Source organism: Amblyomma mixtum, chromosome 10 (genome assembly GCF_055824585.1).
Source record: "Amblyomma mixtum isolate Tamu chromosome 10, ASM5582458v1, whole genome shotgun sequence".
NCBI lineage: Eukaryota > Metazoa > Arthropoda > Arachnida > Ixodida > Ixodidae > Amblyomma > Amblyomma mixtum.
Genome location: NC_143021.1, coordinates 185,319,409 through 185,331,432, shown reverse-complemented (window position 1 = coordinate 185,331,432; position 12,024 = coordinate 185,319,409). Strand labels below are relative to the sequence as shown.

Genomic DNA, 12,024 nt, shown 5'->3' with positions numbered 1-12,024 from the left:
TGGTCTTCACAGTGAAGCGCCTAAACTTTTGTGGCGCCATTTCAAATTGCTACCGTGAGCATCAATTACGTATTGCAAGTGGCTTCGCGGTGTGAGGACCTTCCTTATACGGAGCCTGGGAAAAGCAAGAGTGCCTCTGGAGAGGCAGACGGGTTCTGGTGCTTGGCCTTCGTGCCCGAAAGACGCGGGTTCCATGCCGGCCGCGGGAGGTGCATTTCTTTAAAGGCGAAATGCTAGACGCCTGTGTATAGTACGATGACAGTGCATGGCAAAAAACTGCAATGGTCTAAATTATCCGGAGCTCTTCACTATGGCGTCACTCATAGATTGGGTCGCTTTGGGACGTTAAGCCCCATAACCCACCTAACCAACTAACCAACCAGAAGTAAAAGGCTTCCTTAGGCTCCAAAAAAAACATGAACTTCGAAATTCTTTTCAATTTTTTTTTCCTTCTCACGGAACGTGGGGAAATGTTAAACGCTTCGACGCGGCAGGCAGGCGCAGATGCCTAACGAGGGATGGAATACCAGTGTTGAACGGGTAAGTTCAAATGGCATTCGACACTTGGAATGGCACTGAGAAATCCGAGCTCCTAAGAGTTTGGAGAGGAAAATAAAATAGCACAGTCCCCACTAGCGACGACTTAAAGTTAAAATTCTACCTCGAGGGGAAGACGATACCAGAAAAAACACTCATCAGAATCTTGGGGATGTGGATACAGTCAAACCAACGCTGCACCCACCCCCCGCCCTACTCAAAGCCTCCACTCTACAAGTGGCCCACATGATCACGCGCATCTCACACAAACGTTATGACATGCGTGAGGAGGACACACTCAAGCTGGTTAAAAGCTTGGTAGTCAGCCGCGTGACATACAACCTCCTCTGCTACAATCCCATCAAGGGTGAGGTACAACAGGCGGACGTGATTCTACGCAAAGCCTACAAAACCGCACTCCACCTTCCTCACAGCACTTCAACCGAAAAGCTCCTAGCTCTAGGACTACACAACACTTTCTATGAATTGAGAGAGGCACAACTAGTCTCCCAACTCCGAAGACTACAGATACAGAGGAGAGAAACAATCTCGCACGAATATCGCAACACACTAAAAGTAACGCCCATAACCAAGAACATGGATCCCAACCTGCACAAAGCACGCAGAGAGGCAAGGGCTGAATACCTACAAAAGACATTAACACCCCAAAGAATGACGGTATACGTGGACGCAGCCACACACACTAGAACAGCGGGGCAGCACAACAGCAATGCGGTAACAACGGTGATTGACTCGACCCTACGCGAGATCACCAGCACATCACTACAATACTGTACGATAGTCGAGGCTGAGGAAGCGGCCGTCGCTCTAGCGGCAGCGGAGGGCTATCGATCTAAACGGTCCCTAACAATCCTTAAGACTCACAAACAGCATGCCGCAACTACCTACGCGGCAGAATGGGGCATAGAGCGCTCCGCTTACTCAGCGCTGGGTGCCACATAATACAACGACAACCAAACGAAGAACCAATCAGGCATACGATAGTATGGACGGCGGGACACGCGGGAGTAACAGGGTACCAAGAGGCGGACAGGATAGCTCGAGGGTACACTTATTACCGAGCATCCAAAGTAGGCTACCTCGAGGGGAACGAACCTATACCCCAAGATTATTCGGCGATACTAAACTATTACAAGGGCTACAGAAAGCAGTATCCACCACCACACAAGTTCCTTAGCAGAGAGGACTATTTCGCGTGGAGGCAGCCACAAACGGGCTCGTACCCGAACCTACATGTACTCAACAAAATATATCCCACACAATATACTGACAAATGCCCTTGGTGCCAAGAACCACCCACGCTGTACCACATAACGTGGGCATGCCAGAGGACAAGCGTGGTACCCGTTATAACAAACTCGAGTGCGGAGCAATGGAAGAGAGTGCTCTCCAGCGATCGCCGGGTCGACCAAGAAGGTCTGATTCGGCGAGCACAACTGGCAGCAGCTTCCAGCGGAGCCCTGGACTAAGGGCAACCGACCTTTGTACAAGCAGATGGACGAAGCCATCTGACAGCCGCAGAATAAAAGCAAGTCTAGACCTTAATAAAGTTTTTCACTCACTCACTCACTCACTCGACGCACTCTCGCGGTTCTGCACAATCGCACACTTTCGCAGCCAGCGACTTTGTTATAGAACTGGAGCGTCAATTCTTGCACTGTTAATTGTACTTCGCTCGTTATGAAATTTTTATGTGAAATTTGTTTCTGACCAGCTGCATGCTTGTTAATGTGTACTCATGTTTTTGCCACGGATGCCCCTCCTGCCTGGGCCATGTATATGTATGGTCTGCAGTATCTGCAAATAAAAAAATAAAATAAAATTTCCAAAGACATTCGGGAGCTCCAGCTCGTTTTCAGTGTACAACGCGACGTCGGCGGTCTCCGCGGTCACACTAATCCGACGACACCAGGACTATCAACAGCGGCATATTAATGAAGTGGGACATGTTTTTCAGGCAAACGACACAGCGGGAGTGGAGCATCCTTGAGCTCCTCGGCATGTCAGTGGCTGAGCGAAAACTGCAATCTGGTGAGGCAAAGCCGTGTATATATCAGCGCTGGTTTCTATATTTTCCATATTGAAAATAACCGAAATGAGCGGCTATATTTAATATGTGCACACGTCAGCATTCACCAGCAATAAACGCATGACAAATTCTCAGATTTTTACCGACGACGACCCCCTTTCGCGAAGTAGGCCTGGTAGGTCCGTAGGATTCGTGTGTGTGATTTCGGCGGTTGTGGAAAGCGAGTTAACTAGTTTTAGCGAATGCGAATGGCGATAGGCTGTAGCACTCACAACTGTGACCTCAAATCGACTATTGCTTACACTGCATGCAAGGCGCGCATACACTAAACGGGAAGTGTCGGTGTGACACAGACTGCCGAGCAATGCTTTGGGCGGCTCGCAGCAGTTGTCGCCATCGATTGTAGATAAAAAGTTAAGACGTTTCATTTAATGCAAGCGGCAACCGAATATACTTGATGATAAAGTAATTTAAAATTAACCATTGGTCACGTCGTAGAAAGCAGGGACAATCAGCGAGAAGCGCCGGTCCTACGCGATATCAGCAACCCCGACGTGTTTCCCAGAAGGCTTATCGCACTCCTGAGGAAATTTCGCGCTCATGCTGTAAATGCAGAATGGAGTATTATTATGTTCAAGCATTCATGTAGTGAATACGTGAGGAAGTTGTTAAATAAAGAGTGCAAAAAAAATGAGCACCGGATATCGAAATCAAAAACCGCAGACCCGAAACAGTCGCGCAGCGAGATTGTGGCGCGGGGTGAAGCGATGGCTATTGGTTTGCTTTATCTGGGTTTAATGTCCCAAAGCAACTCGGGCTATGAGGGACGCCGTAGTGAAGGGCCCTGGAAACTTCGACCACGTAGTGTTCTTTAACGTGCACTGACATCGCACAGTACACGGGCCTCTAGAATTCCGCCTTCATCGAAATTCGACCGACGCGGCCGGGATTCGCGTCTTTCGGGTGAGCAGCCGAGCGCCGTAACCACTGAGCCACCGCGGCGGGCGGCGATGGCTATTGGCGATGGCTATTGGACGGCGTTTAGAAGGTATACTAAAATCTCCAATGTCTCCGCGGACCTCCGCCGACTCGAATTACCCGCGGTACTTTAGTGGAGCGGGCGAGGTTACTTTTAACCTCAATCTACTTTCTGTCATATGAAACGAAGGCCGCTGAAAACTTCGTGTAGTAGTGGGAGCTGGGCAGTCGACTATAATGACATTCGGTTGGAAGGAATTCGAAACGCACCTCTAGCAAGTGCATTCCCCCAGCGTGTAAAGAGTATGAGTTATTTTGTTATTTATTGCTTATTTATTTCTCCGCATTGTTTACTCCATCCTCGCAAAAGGCTGCAGCAGGGAATGTTTCCTGCGGCGATACGCTCGACGTTAAGCGCAACTGGCGAGCAGAGATGCCGCGCATGTTTCCAGCACAAATAAAACACAAAAACTCCCAACTGCTTCGCATCCTAATACAGGCGCTACGCAGCAACAAACTTGTTTTCGACGTTTCCTTTCTCCGAAAACTTCTGCGGGCACCTTCTAGGTGCACGCTATATGCATCGTCACTACCACTCAATAAGTTCACCGACTTCTACATAGCACGTTTTTTGCCCACCGTTGTTGATGACAAGAACTTCAAACCGAATTTTTCGTTACCCCATTAAGCATCGCGATGCCCCAGCTGTGTCATCCCGATGCTGCCTCCATAGCCACTTTTTTGACGTTCTTCGGCTCAGGAGCTAAAGGATGAGGGCTACCTCTGAACACCATACCTTTTGCTCGAATACGGTGGATATGCCGCTTTATACAGATTTAGCAACTGACGGCTTTAACAGCTTGCTAGGAGGCATGTAACGTTGGTGCGTGCGCGGGTAGGAAATCGCAGAAACGCGCACGACAGTGCCGTATAAGTATTAGTATGCCTGCTTGGTTTGAGGACGACTAAATTTCAGCATCACAGGTAAGTCAATTGTAATAAATAGTTCTCTAGCGCAAAAGTCACGAGGTAGGCTCTTTGTTTTGCGAATAAATTCTCTAATTAATGAACCTCCTTCTCTTGAATGATATAAAGAGACACTGTGGGCACAAAAGGCACAGGCTTAAGGCATGTTCACACTGGCATGGCGCTTGTCTTTTTTATTTTCTCGTCTTCGTCCTCGTCGTTTTCTGTGTGCTTTGTTGTCAAGAGTGTCTCTATGATATGTTGAACCAAGCTGGGATCTCTTTCCTTCAACGCTTCATTTTTATTTATTTTTTTACTGCGTTAGCACTACAGTCGTCTTGCGGCGAAAAGGACGGAGTGCGCGAGCGGGTGTGTGTGTTGTCGGTGTGTGTACATCCGCGTGTGAATTCTACATCCCCCCGCTCCATAGTGGTTTCGAGCGGAATTGGGCACCTTCCATGCACCCATCGGTAAAAGCGCATCTCTCCCCTACGAGCGTCTAACTACCAGCCACCCACCGACCTTCACTTTCCGATAGGCTCCATCCACCACGCACCCACCTAAGCCCTCAAGCTCTAGTGGAACGAAAAGGTGGCGGCGAAGTAAAATTCAAAGACGCAATTTGGAGATGGTCAGAGTAAAAGCGAACGGCTATACAACCGGCGCTGCTCACGCAGATTCGTCACACCGCGTCGTATGATCGCCTCTATGTTTTTTTTTTTTTTTCAAGCGTCCAATGAAACCAGGAAGCTGTTTGAACAGCACAATGAAAGATATCTTACTGCGCCGTTCAGCGCCTCTGCAGAAAATTACGTGCCTCAGACACGGCGCTTCTGGTGTAGTAAAAAATTATGGGATCAGTTTTAAGCTCCGCCGTAAGGTATAATGCAAAAGCGTTAATTATTATTTGCTATTTTATTTCTTCATTTGCAACCCTTTTAATTACACACACTAGTTAGCATACATCAGTAAGCACACTACACTACTGTCGTGTCCGGTCGCTGTGTTGAATGCAGCGAAAGACGCACACGGTACATTAAGACTTCGTTTATTTAAAGCCGATGAGGGTGCGACCAGCGTCGACCGAGGCAGGAGCCGAACTGGCCGCCCGAAGAAAGGAGGGAGCGGAGAAGCGTCCACGGGAGGGAGTGGCTTCCCAGAACAGGAGGAGGGTGCGGGGGCGCACCGTGGGGGGGCATCTGGCGACAGCGTGCGACGAGGGGCAAGTGGTCGTTAGGAGGAGGATGCGAGTGGTCGTTAGGAGGAGGATGCGGGGGCGCACACACACAAAAGCAATAAGGGGACACAACACTTCCTTCCCCCTTAGAAAGTTGCCTGGTATCGTGCAGGGGGTCGGCGCTCACGCGTGGAGGCGCGCTGGCTTTGTGCGCTCGGGGGAGAAACACTTGTAGGCTGGCTGTTGTTCGCTGTGTCTCCTAGGTCTGTCCTGGGCGAAGTCTCTTCTTCCGGGAAGAGGTGCCAGGCTATGTGGGAAGATGGTGCACGTGTTCTCTCCGCTGGCGGACAGCTCTCAGACGGCGTCGTAAATCTACGCAGCTGGTTGAGATGTCGGCGTGCTACTGTGCCATGTATGTTGACGAGCCAAGAGCGCAGGCCTATGCGTCTGACAATTGTAGCTTCCTCCCAGCGTGGCTTTTTCAGAAACTGTCGGGCGAGGACGCGCTGCCCCTCATTAAGCGTGCCGCAGCGCGGAATTGCTTTTTCTTCCCGGAACGTCTCTGCCTTTGGCTCGGGGAGGATGGCTGTGAGCTGGGTTCGCATTTCACGCTCGAACATCATTTTCGAGGGGGTCTCGCCTGTTGTGCTCTGAACCGTCGTGTGCTGCTTGAAGAGAAAGCGCGCAAGGCGGCGCTGCAGCGAGCCTGTCTGATCTCTTTCAAGGGCGCGTTTTAGCTCGGCTACGTAGCGCTCGGCTTGTCCGTTTGTCGCTGGGTGGTAGGGGGCCGATGTAACTGATGAGATCCCGTTGTCGCGATAAAACTTGAGGATCTCCGCAGACACAAACGGTGTTCCGTTGTCCGACACTACCTTGCGCGGCAGGCCGAACGTTGCAAATAGTGATCGGAGGTTGTCAATGACTGCTGCCGAAGTCGTCTGTCCCATTTGCCTTATCTCAAGCCACTTTGTGTAGGCATCTACGACCACAAGGAAAGTGCAGCCCTCAATTGGTCCTGCAAAATCAATGTGCAGTGTGTGCCATGGTGTGTCTGGCTTTTCCCATTCTGGGACAGGAGCTTTCGGCGGGGCGCTCCGGCTGCTCTGGCAAGGCTTGCATTCTCGCACCACTGTTTCGATGTCGTTGTCAATGCCAGGCCACCACATGTAGCTTCTGGCACACTTTTTCATTGCAACGATGCCCCGATGTCCGGCGTGGATGAGAGACATAGCTTGTGCGCGTAGTTCTCTCGGCATCACAACTCGGGACCCAAATATGATGCAGCCGCGATGGGTGCTCAACTCTGTAGCTCGCCTGCGGTAAGCGTCGAAGTTGTCCCCTTTGAGTTTATGCACGTTGCCTTGTTGAACAGCTGTGTAAACTAGCCGGAGAGCTGCGCACTTCTGCGTAGATGCTGCAACTGTGCCTGCTGTAAGCGGAGGTTCTGGCAGTGCTTCGAACATCAGAACGTCTCCTGGTGGAAATGGTTCGTCAACAGTTGCGTCTAGTGGCAGACGGCTTAGCGCATCGGCGTTTTGATGTTTACCAACCATGTTCTGGCTCGGCGTCTGGTGTATGCCGCATATCATCACGCCTAGTGGAGAAAACCAGTTTCTCCCTAGAAGGCTTGATCCTGTGCCCTTCACAACAAGCAGAGGTAGCGTATGGGTCTGGCCGTTGTAGTTAACCTGCACGTTGGCAGAGCCCAATAGTGGCAGATTCTGTCCTGACCACGTTCGCAGGTGCGTGTCGTCTTGTTGCAGGGCGGGTGCGTCAGATGGCCATGAAGTTCGGAACGTGTCCTCACTGATCAGAGTACAGGCTGCGCCGGAGTCCACCTCGAACTTAATCAGCTGGTGATGTACGCTTACTTCTGTAAAAATCTTCGGTCGCGTGCCGAGATTCATGGTGTTCAGGTCGTACAACACAGATGGTGTTGCTGATGTTGTTCCATGGAGATCAGATAGCGGCGTATTCTCTGAGGCGTTGACGCTGTGATTAGGCTGGGAAAGTGACTTTATCTTGGCAAGTCTCCGTTTCGTAATGCATGCTCTTTCGATATGCCCTCGCTTGTGGCAAAAATTACACGTGGCTGACTGGAATCGACATCCCTGGGGGTTGTGTTGGTCGTCACACCGCCAGCAGCGTTCTGCCTTTTTGACCGATTTTACAACAACAGAAGGCTTGCGCACCTGGTTGCTTGTCTGGTGTACCGGCTCGGTGTTCCGGCGAATCCCTCTCTGCTGGTGACCGGCGCTCTCCGCTCGAACGGCGATGTCGTAAGCTTTGCTGAATGTGAGGTCCTTCTCAGCGAACAGGCGCTGCTGCAGTGACTCGTCACTCAGTCCGCACACAAATCTGTCGCGTAACATCACGTCCAAGGGAAGCATGGGGGTGTTAGCAGAAGAAGCTGCGTCTCCCTCCTGCCCGGTAGCTGTTGTCGACAGCGTTCCAAAATTGCAGTCGGCAGCGAGCTTCTTGAGCGCGGCTACGTAGGCGCTCACAGTTTCTCCTCCCAGTTGATCTCGTCGTTGGAAGCGAGCCCGGCTGTAGACCTCGGATGGCCTTGGGTCGTAGTGCTTTTGCAGCGCTTTTACGATGTCGTCGTAAGACACTGCCGCTGGTGTGCTTGGCTGAATAAGGGCGCAGACAGTATCGTAGGTCTGCTCCCCGCAAAGCGTCAGCAGGTTGGCCCTCTTCAAGGCTGGGTCTGTGATGTTGTTAGCTTCAAAGTAGAACTGAAGGCGTCCAACCCACGATGACCACGATGAGCCGTTGAACTCTGGTATCTGATTGGGAAACCCTCGCGTAGCCATGGCTTGTCAATAGCGTTGCGTAGCGCGGGTCGAATCCACTTTCTCGTCGCCACTGTCGTGTCCGGTCGCTGTGTTGAATGCAGCGAAAGACGCACACGGTACTTTAAGACTTCGTTTATTTAAAGCCGATGAGGGTGCGACCAGCGTCGACCGAGGCAGGAGCCGAACTGGCCGCCCGAAGAAAGGAGGGAGCGGAGAAGCGTCCACGGGAGGGAGTGGCTTCCCAGAACAGGAGGAGGGTGCGGGGGCGCACCGTGGGGGGGCATCTGGCGACAGCGTGCGACGAGGGGCAAGTGGTCGTTAGGAGGAGGATGCGAGTGGTCGTTAGGAGGAGGATGCGGGGGCGCACACACACAAAAGCAATAAGGGGACACAACAACTACGTGATAATCCAGAAGACATTAGAGGTTATTTTTTTAACCGAGTCGAACGAACGTACCGTCTTTGTCAAAAGTAATCAGGCTGCATGGTTCGCTTCTAGCTTGTATAGTGGAGTCCTTGGGGCTTTCCTAAAGATCAAAACATGTTTGAAGGCAAGAAGACCCCCAGTCCTTATCTTTAACGACCATTTCAGTTTCAGGGAAGCTGTAAGGGCTCCACTGCACGAGCTAGAAGCAAACCATGCAACCTGGTTACTTTTGACAAAGACTGTACCTCAGTAACCTAGGGATGAAGTGTCTGACTTAATTAACTTATCTTGCATCCTTATATCTCATAATGACATTTCAGTCATGCTACGGCCTCAGAGTCACAACTGACTCGAATTTTATTCATTTTCATTCCACAGCTTAACGTGTGGCGTTACAACCCTCTGGATCCACACGGCCCTTTTGGCCATCTATTTTCGTGCTATTGTTGTATACTGCTCCCCCTTTCCCTCGTACGTACTGCCCACAGAAGGCCTTTAAGGGTACAATAAGTGGTGCGGATGATGATGACCAAACCTGAATTAGTGTGACAACGGGCACGACTCTTCCACTGAACGTCCGTTCTAACGCTGCCGCGTTGAAAACGCGCCTGTGCATTCAGAACAATGCGCGCGTACGGGCACAGGAAAATGTATGCTTGAACACGGCCGTGTATGTCGTGCCCACGGCTGCCACGCGGCGCGGCTTCAATCTCACAGCAAAGCGAGAATCCGGATAAAAATGTCGCGTGCCGTGATGTCATTTACCGCTGCGCCGTGGATTAACGGATTAGCTCTGCGGCATGATGTAACATCGCCAAAAAAAAAAAATCGGTCAGCAAGCGGCTGCCCGGGTACGTCCCTGTCGACAGCCTGCACTTCCGTTTCCCAGTACACTTGTTCCAGGAGAGCAATGTAAGCTTTGATCGTCTTACCGACACTGCGACCGAGCCGCAGACGCGGTGAATCTCTCCTTGAATCGCGGCGAGCAGCGCTGACTTCCCGCTGCCCACGAACCCCACGACGCCCACCACGGAGCCCGCCTCCACCCGGAGGTTCACGTCCTGTAGGACCACATGTAGGCACTCGACGTTGGGGCCGGGGTCTCTGCTCCAGGAAAATGAACTTTTCACCAGGCGCACGGTGCCCCCTGAAAAAGAATAAAACACATCTACCGATAAGCAGACCTAACCCACCGAATGAATGGCTACGCAAAGGATTAGCAAAAAAGGATAGTGTGGATCCCCAGGCCAGCACACGTAAGGTATTAAGAAAACAACGCGCGGTAAAGTGTACATATCCAAGAGTTTCTCAGCCCTGCAGGGCCCCACCTATCACCTGGGATAGGCGGCGGCATACTCGATCAACTACGTTAAATGCTAACATATTAGGAGAAACTGTAACTCGGTACATATTTTAAAAAAAAAGGTCCAAATGGCAGCTGGCAGCAACACAGGGGGCCTGGTGAATGATAAATTTGTGCAAACATTAAGCCTAACGGCAAAACAGCCGAACTTTTCTTTGGGCGTAAAGGTGCGATGGAAAGAAACAGAGCAATTTCCACTTTCCCTTACTGCGAGCGTTTTATCGTTTCCGCACAGTCGTTACTTATTAAGATCGTTACTTATCCATCTGCGCCGATGTCCCCCGTTTGAATACCGCTTCAGCATTGTGCGCGTGGTTGGGGCTGTGAAAATCTCGCTGCGTCTTATTCGGGGGAAACGCAGTTTCCAACACCTCAGCCTGCAAACACGGTTCATGTTACCGTGTTCATATGGGCGTTCGAGACAGCACGCTGTAACAAACGCGTCTAAACATGCGTGCAGATAACTGTCACTGCTGTAAGCAATCTGTCGAAAAAATGTTCAGAAGAAAACTGCAACGCGTCTGAATTCGCCTCAGGCTCGCTTAATTTGCGAAATAAAAGTAAGATATGTCAATAAAAACATTTGCTGACACACCGCAGCTGTCGCTTAGATGTTCGTGTTATGGACACGTAAGCGCCCCGCAATTTTTAGAGCGAAAGCTTCACTTCACGAACAAATGTGCACACGCTGTGTCCTCGCTGATACCTTGGCGTTGGCCTTGAATAAATCAATGAAAAATTTCCGTCACTGGAATTTCAACCCGCGACGGCCCAAACAGGTCCGCTACGCTGGCCACTGCTCGAGATCACTACACTATCGCTGCAGTTTTTTTCTTTATTGCATCCAAGCACGCCTCGTGTCAAACCGCAACGCACTCTCGCTCTGTTCATTGCGCATCGTCGTCTTCATCAGCTCCCATCTGCGGCGCGAACACATCAGATCAGTTTAACCTCGATCAGAGCGTAACCTGAGTCTAATATCGTTGCCAGTTACACGACGACACAGCAAAGCAAAACCATGGCGCAATCAGCCTAAACACATGCTTTTGCACGTCTACTTGGTTTAAGTATGTTAAAAACCTACCGCTTTTTCATAACGCTACGAGGCTGTGAGAGTGGCATCCCAGGAGAAGGCCCCTATGCAGTTGCTTCTGCGAAAACAGTTGTCGGATGCAAATGACGAACCAGGGATACGTGAATGATACTTGATATGCATTGCTACAACTTACGTTCAGACTGATTTGCGTTCTTCAGTGAGCCAGCAGCCATATCCATTTCCTCTTCTGTGCATGCCTTTGCAATCCGCTTCAGCCCAAATAGAGACTGCAAGAAGGTAAGGCATACAGATTAATGTCATCTCAGTTTTAGAACCGTCTGTTTTTTTGTAGTCTTGACGTCAAAAATTTGAGGGGATACTTAAACTGCAGATTACGGTGTGAAGCGATAGCGTTAATGTGTCCATTTAGCGGTCTTGGGTCCTCTTTGCCTGTCATTTTCCGGAGACGATACGGTTCTTTCTTTCATCACCGCATTCCGCTTAATCTACCCTTAAGAGTACAATGCGATACCATTACAGATCCTTCCCGCGCAAGTAGCACTCTTTTGTCGCCTGAGTTCTACCTACATGCCCCTATATGCGGTATTGGTCGTTTTCTAATAAGGCAGTAATTACTCATTGACGTCCACCCGAGCGCAGCCGTACGGCAACAAAGGAAAGCTACACAGCTT

At 50.6% G+C, this 12,024-nt stretch overlaps 1 protein-coding gene across 1 annotated transcript in view; it reads right to left on the bottom strand.

Annotated features, from left to right (window-relative positions):
* LOC149327938 (multidrug resistance-associated protein 1-like) overlaps window positions 1-12,024 on the bottom strand; it is an 85,957-nt gene that overhangs the window by 49,856 nt on the left and 24,077 nt on the right. Inside the window, exon 5 of the mRNA XM_089565013.1 lies at window positions 9,866-10,080. Within this exon, the coding sequence (XP_089421139.1) occupies window positions 9,866-10,080 (215 nt within the window). The remainder of the gene's footprint in view (window positions 1-9,865; window positions 10,081-12,024) is intronic.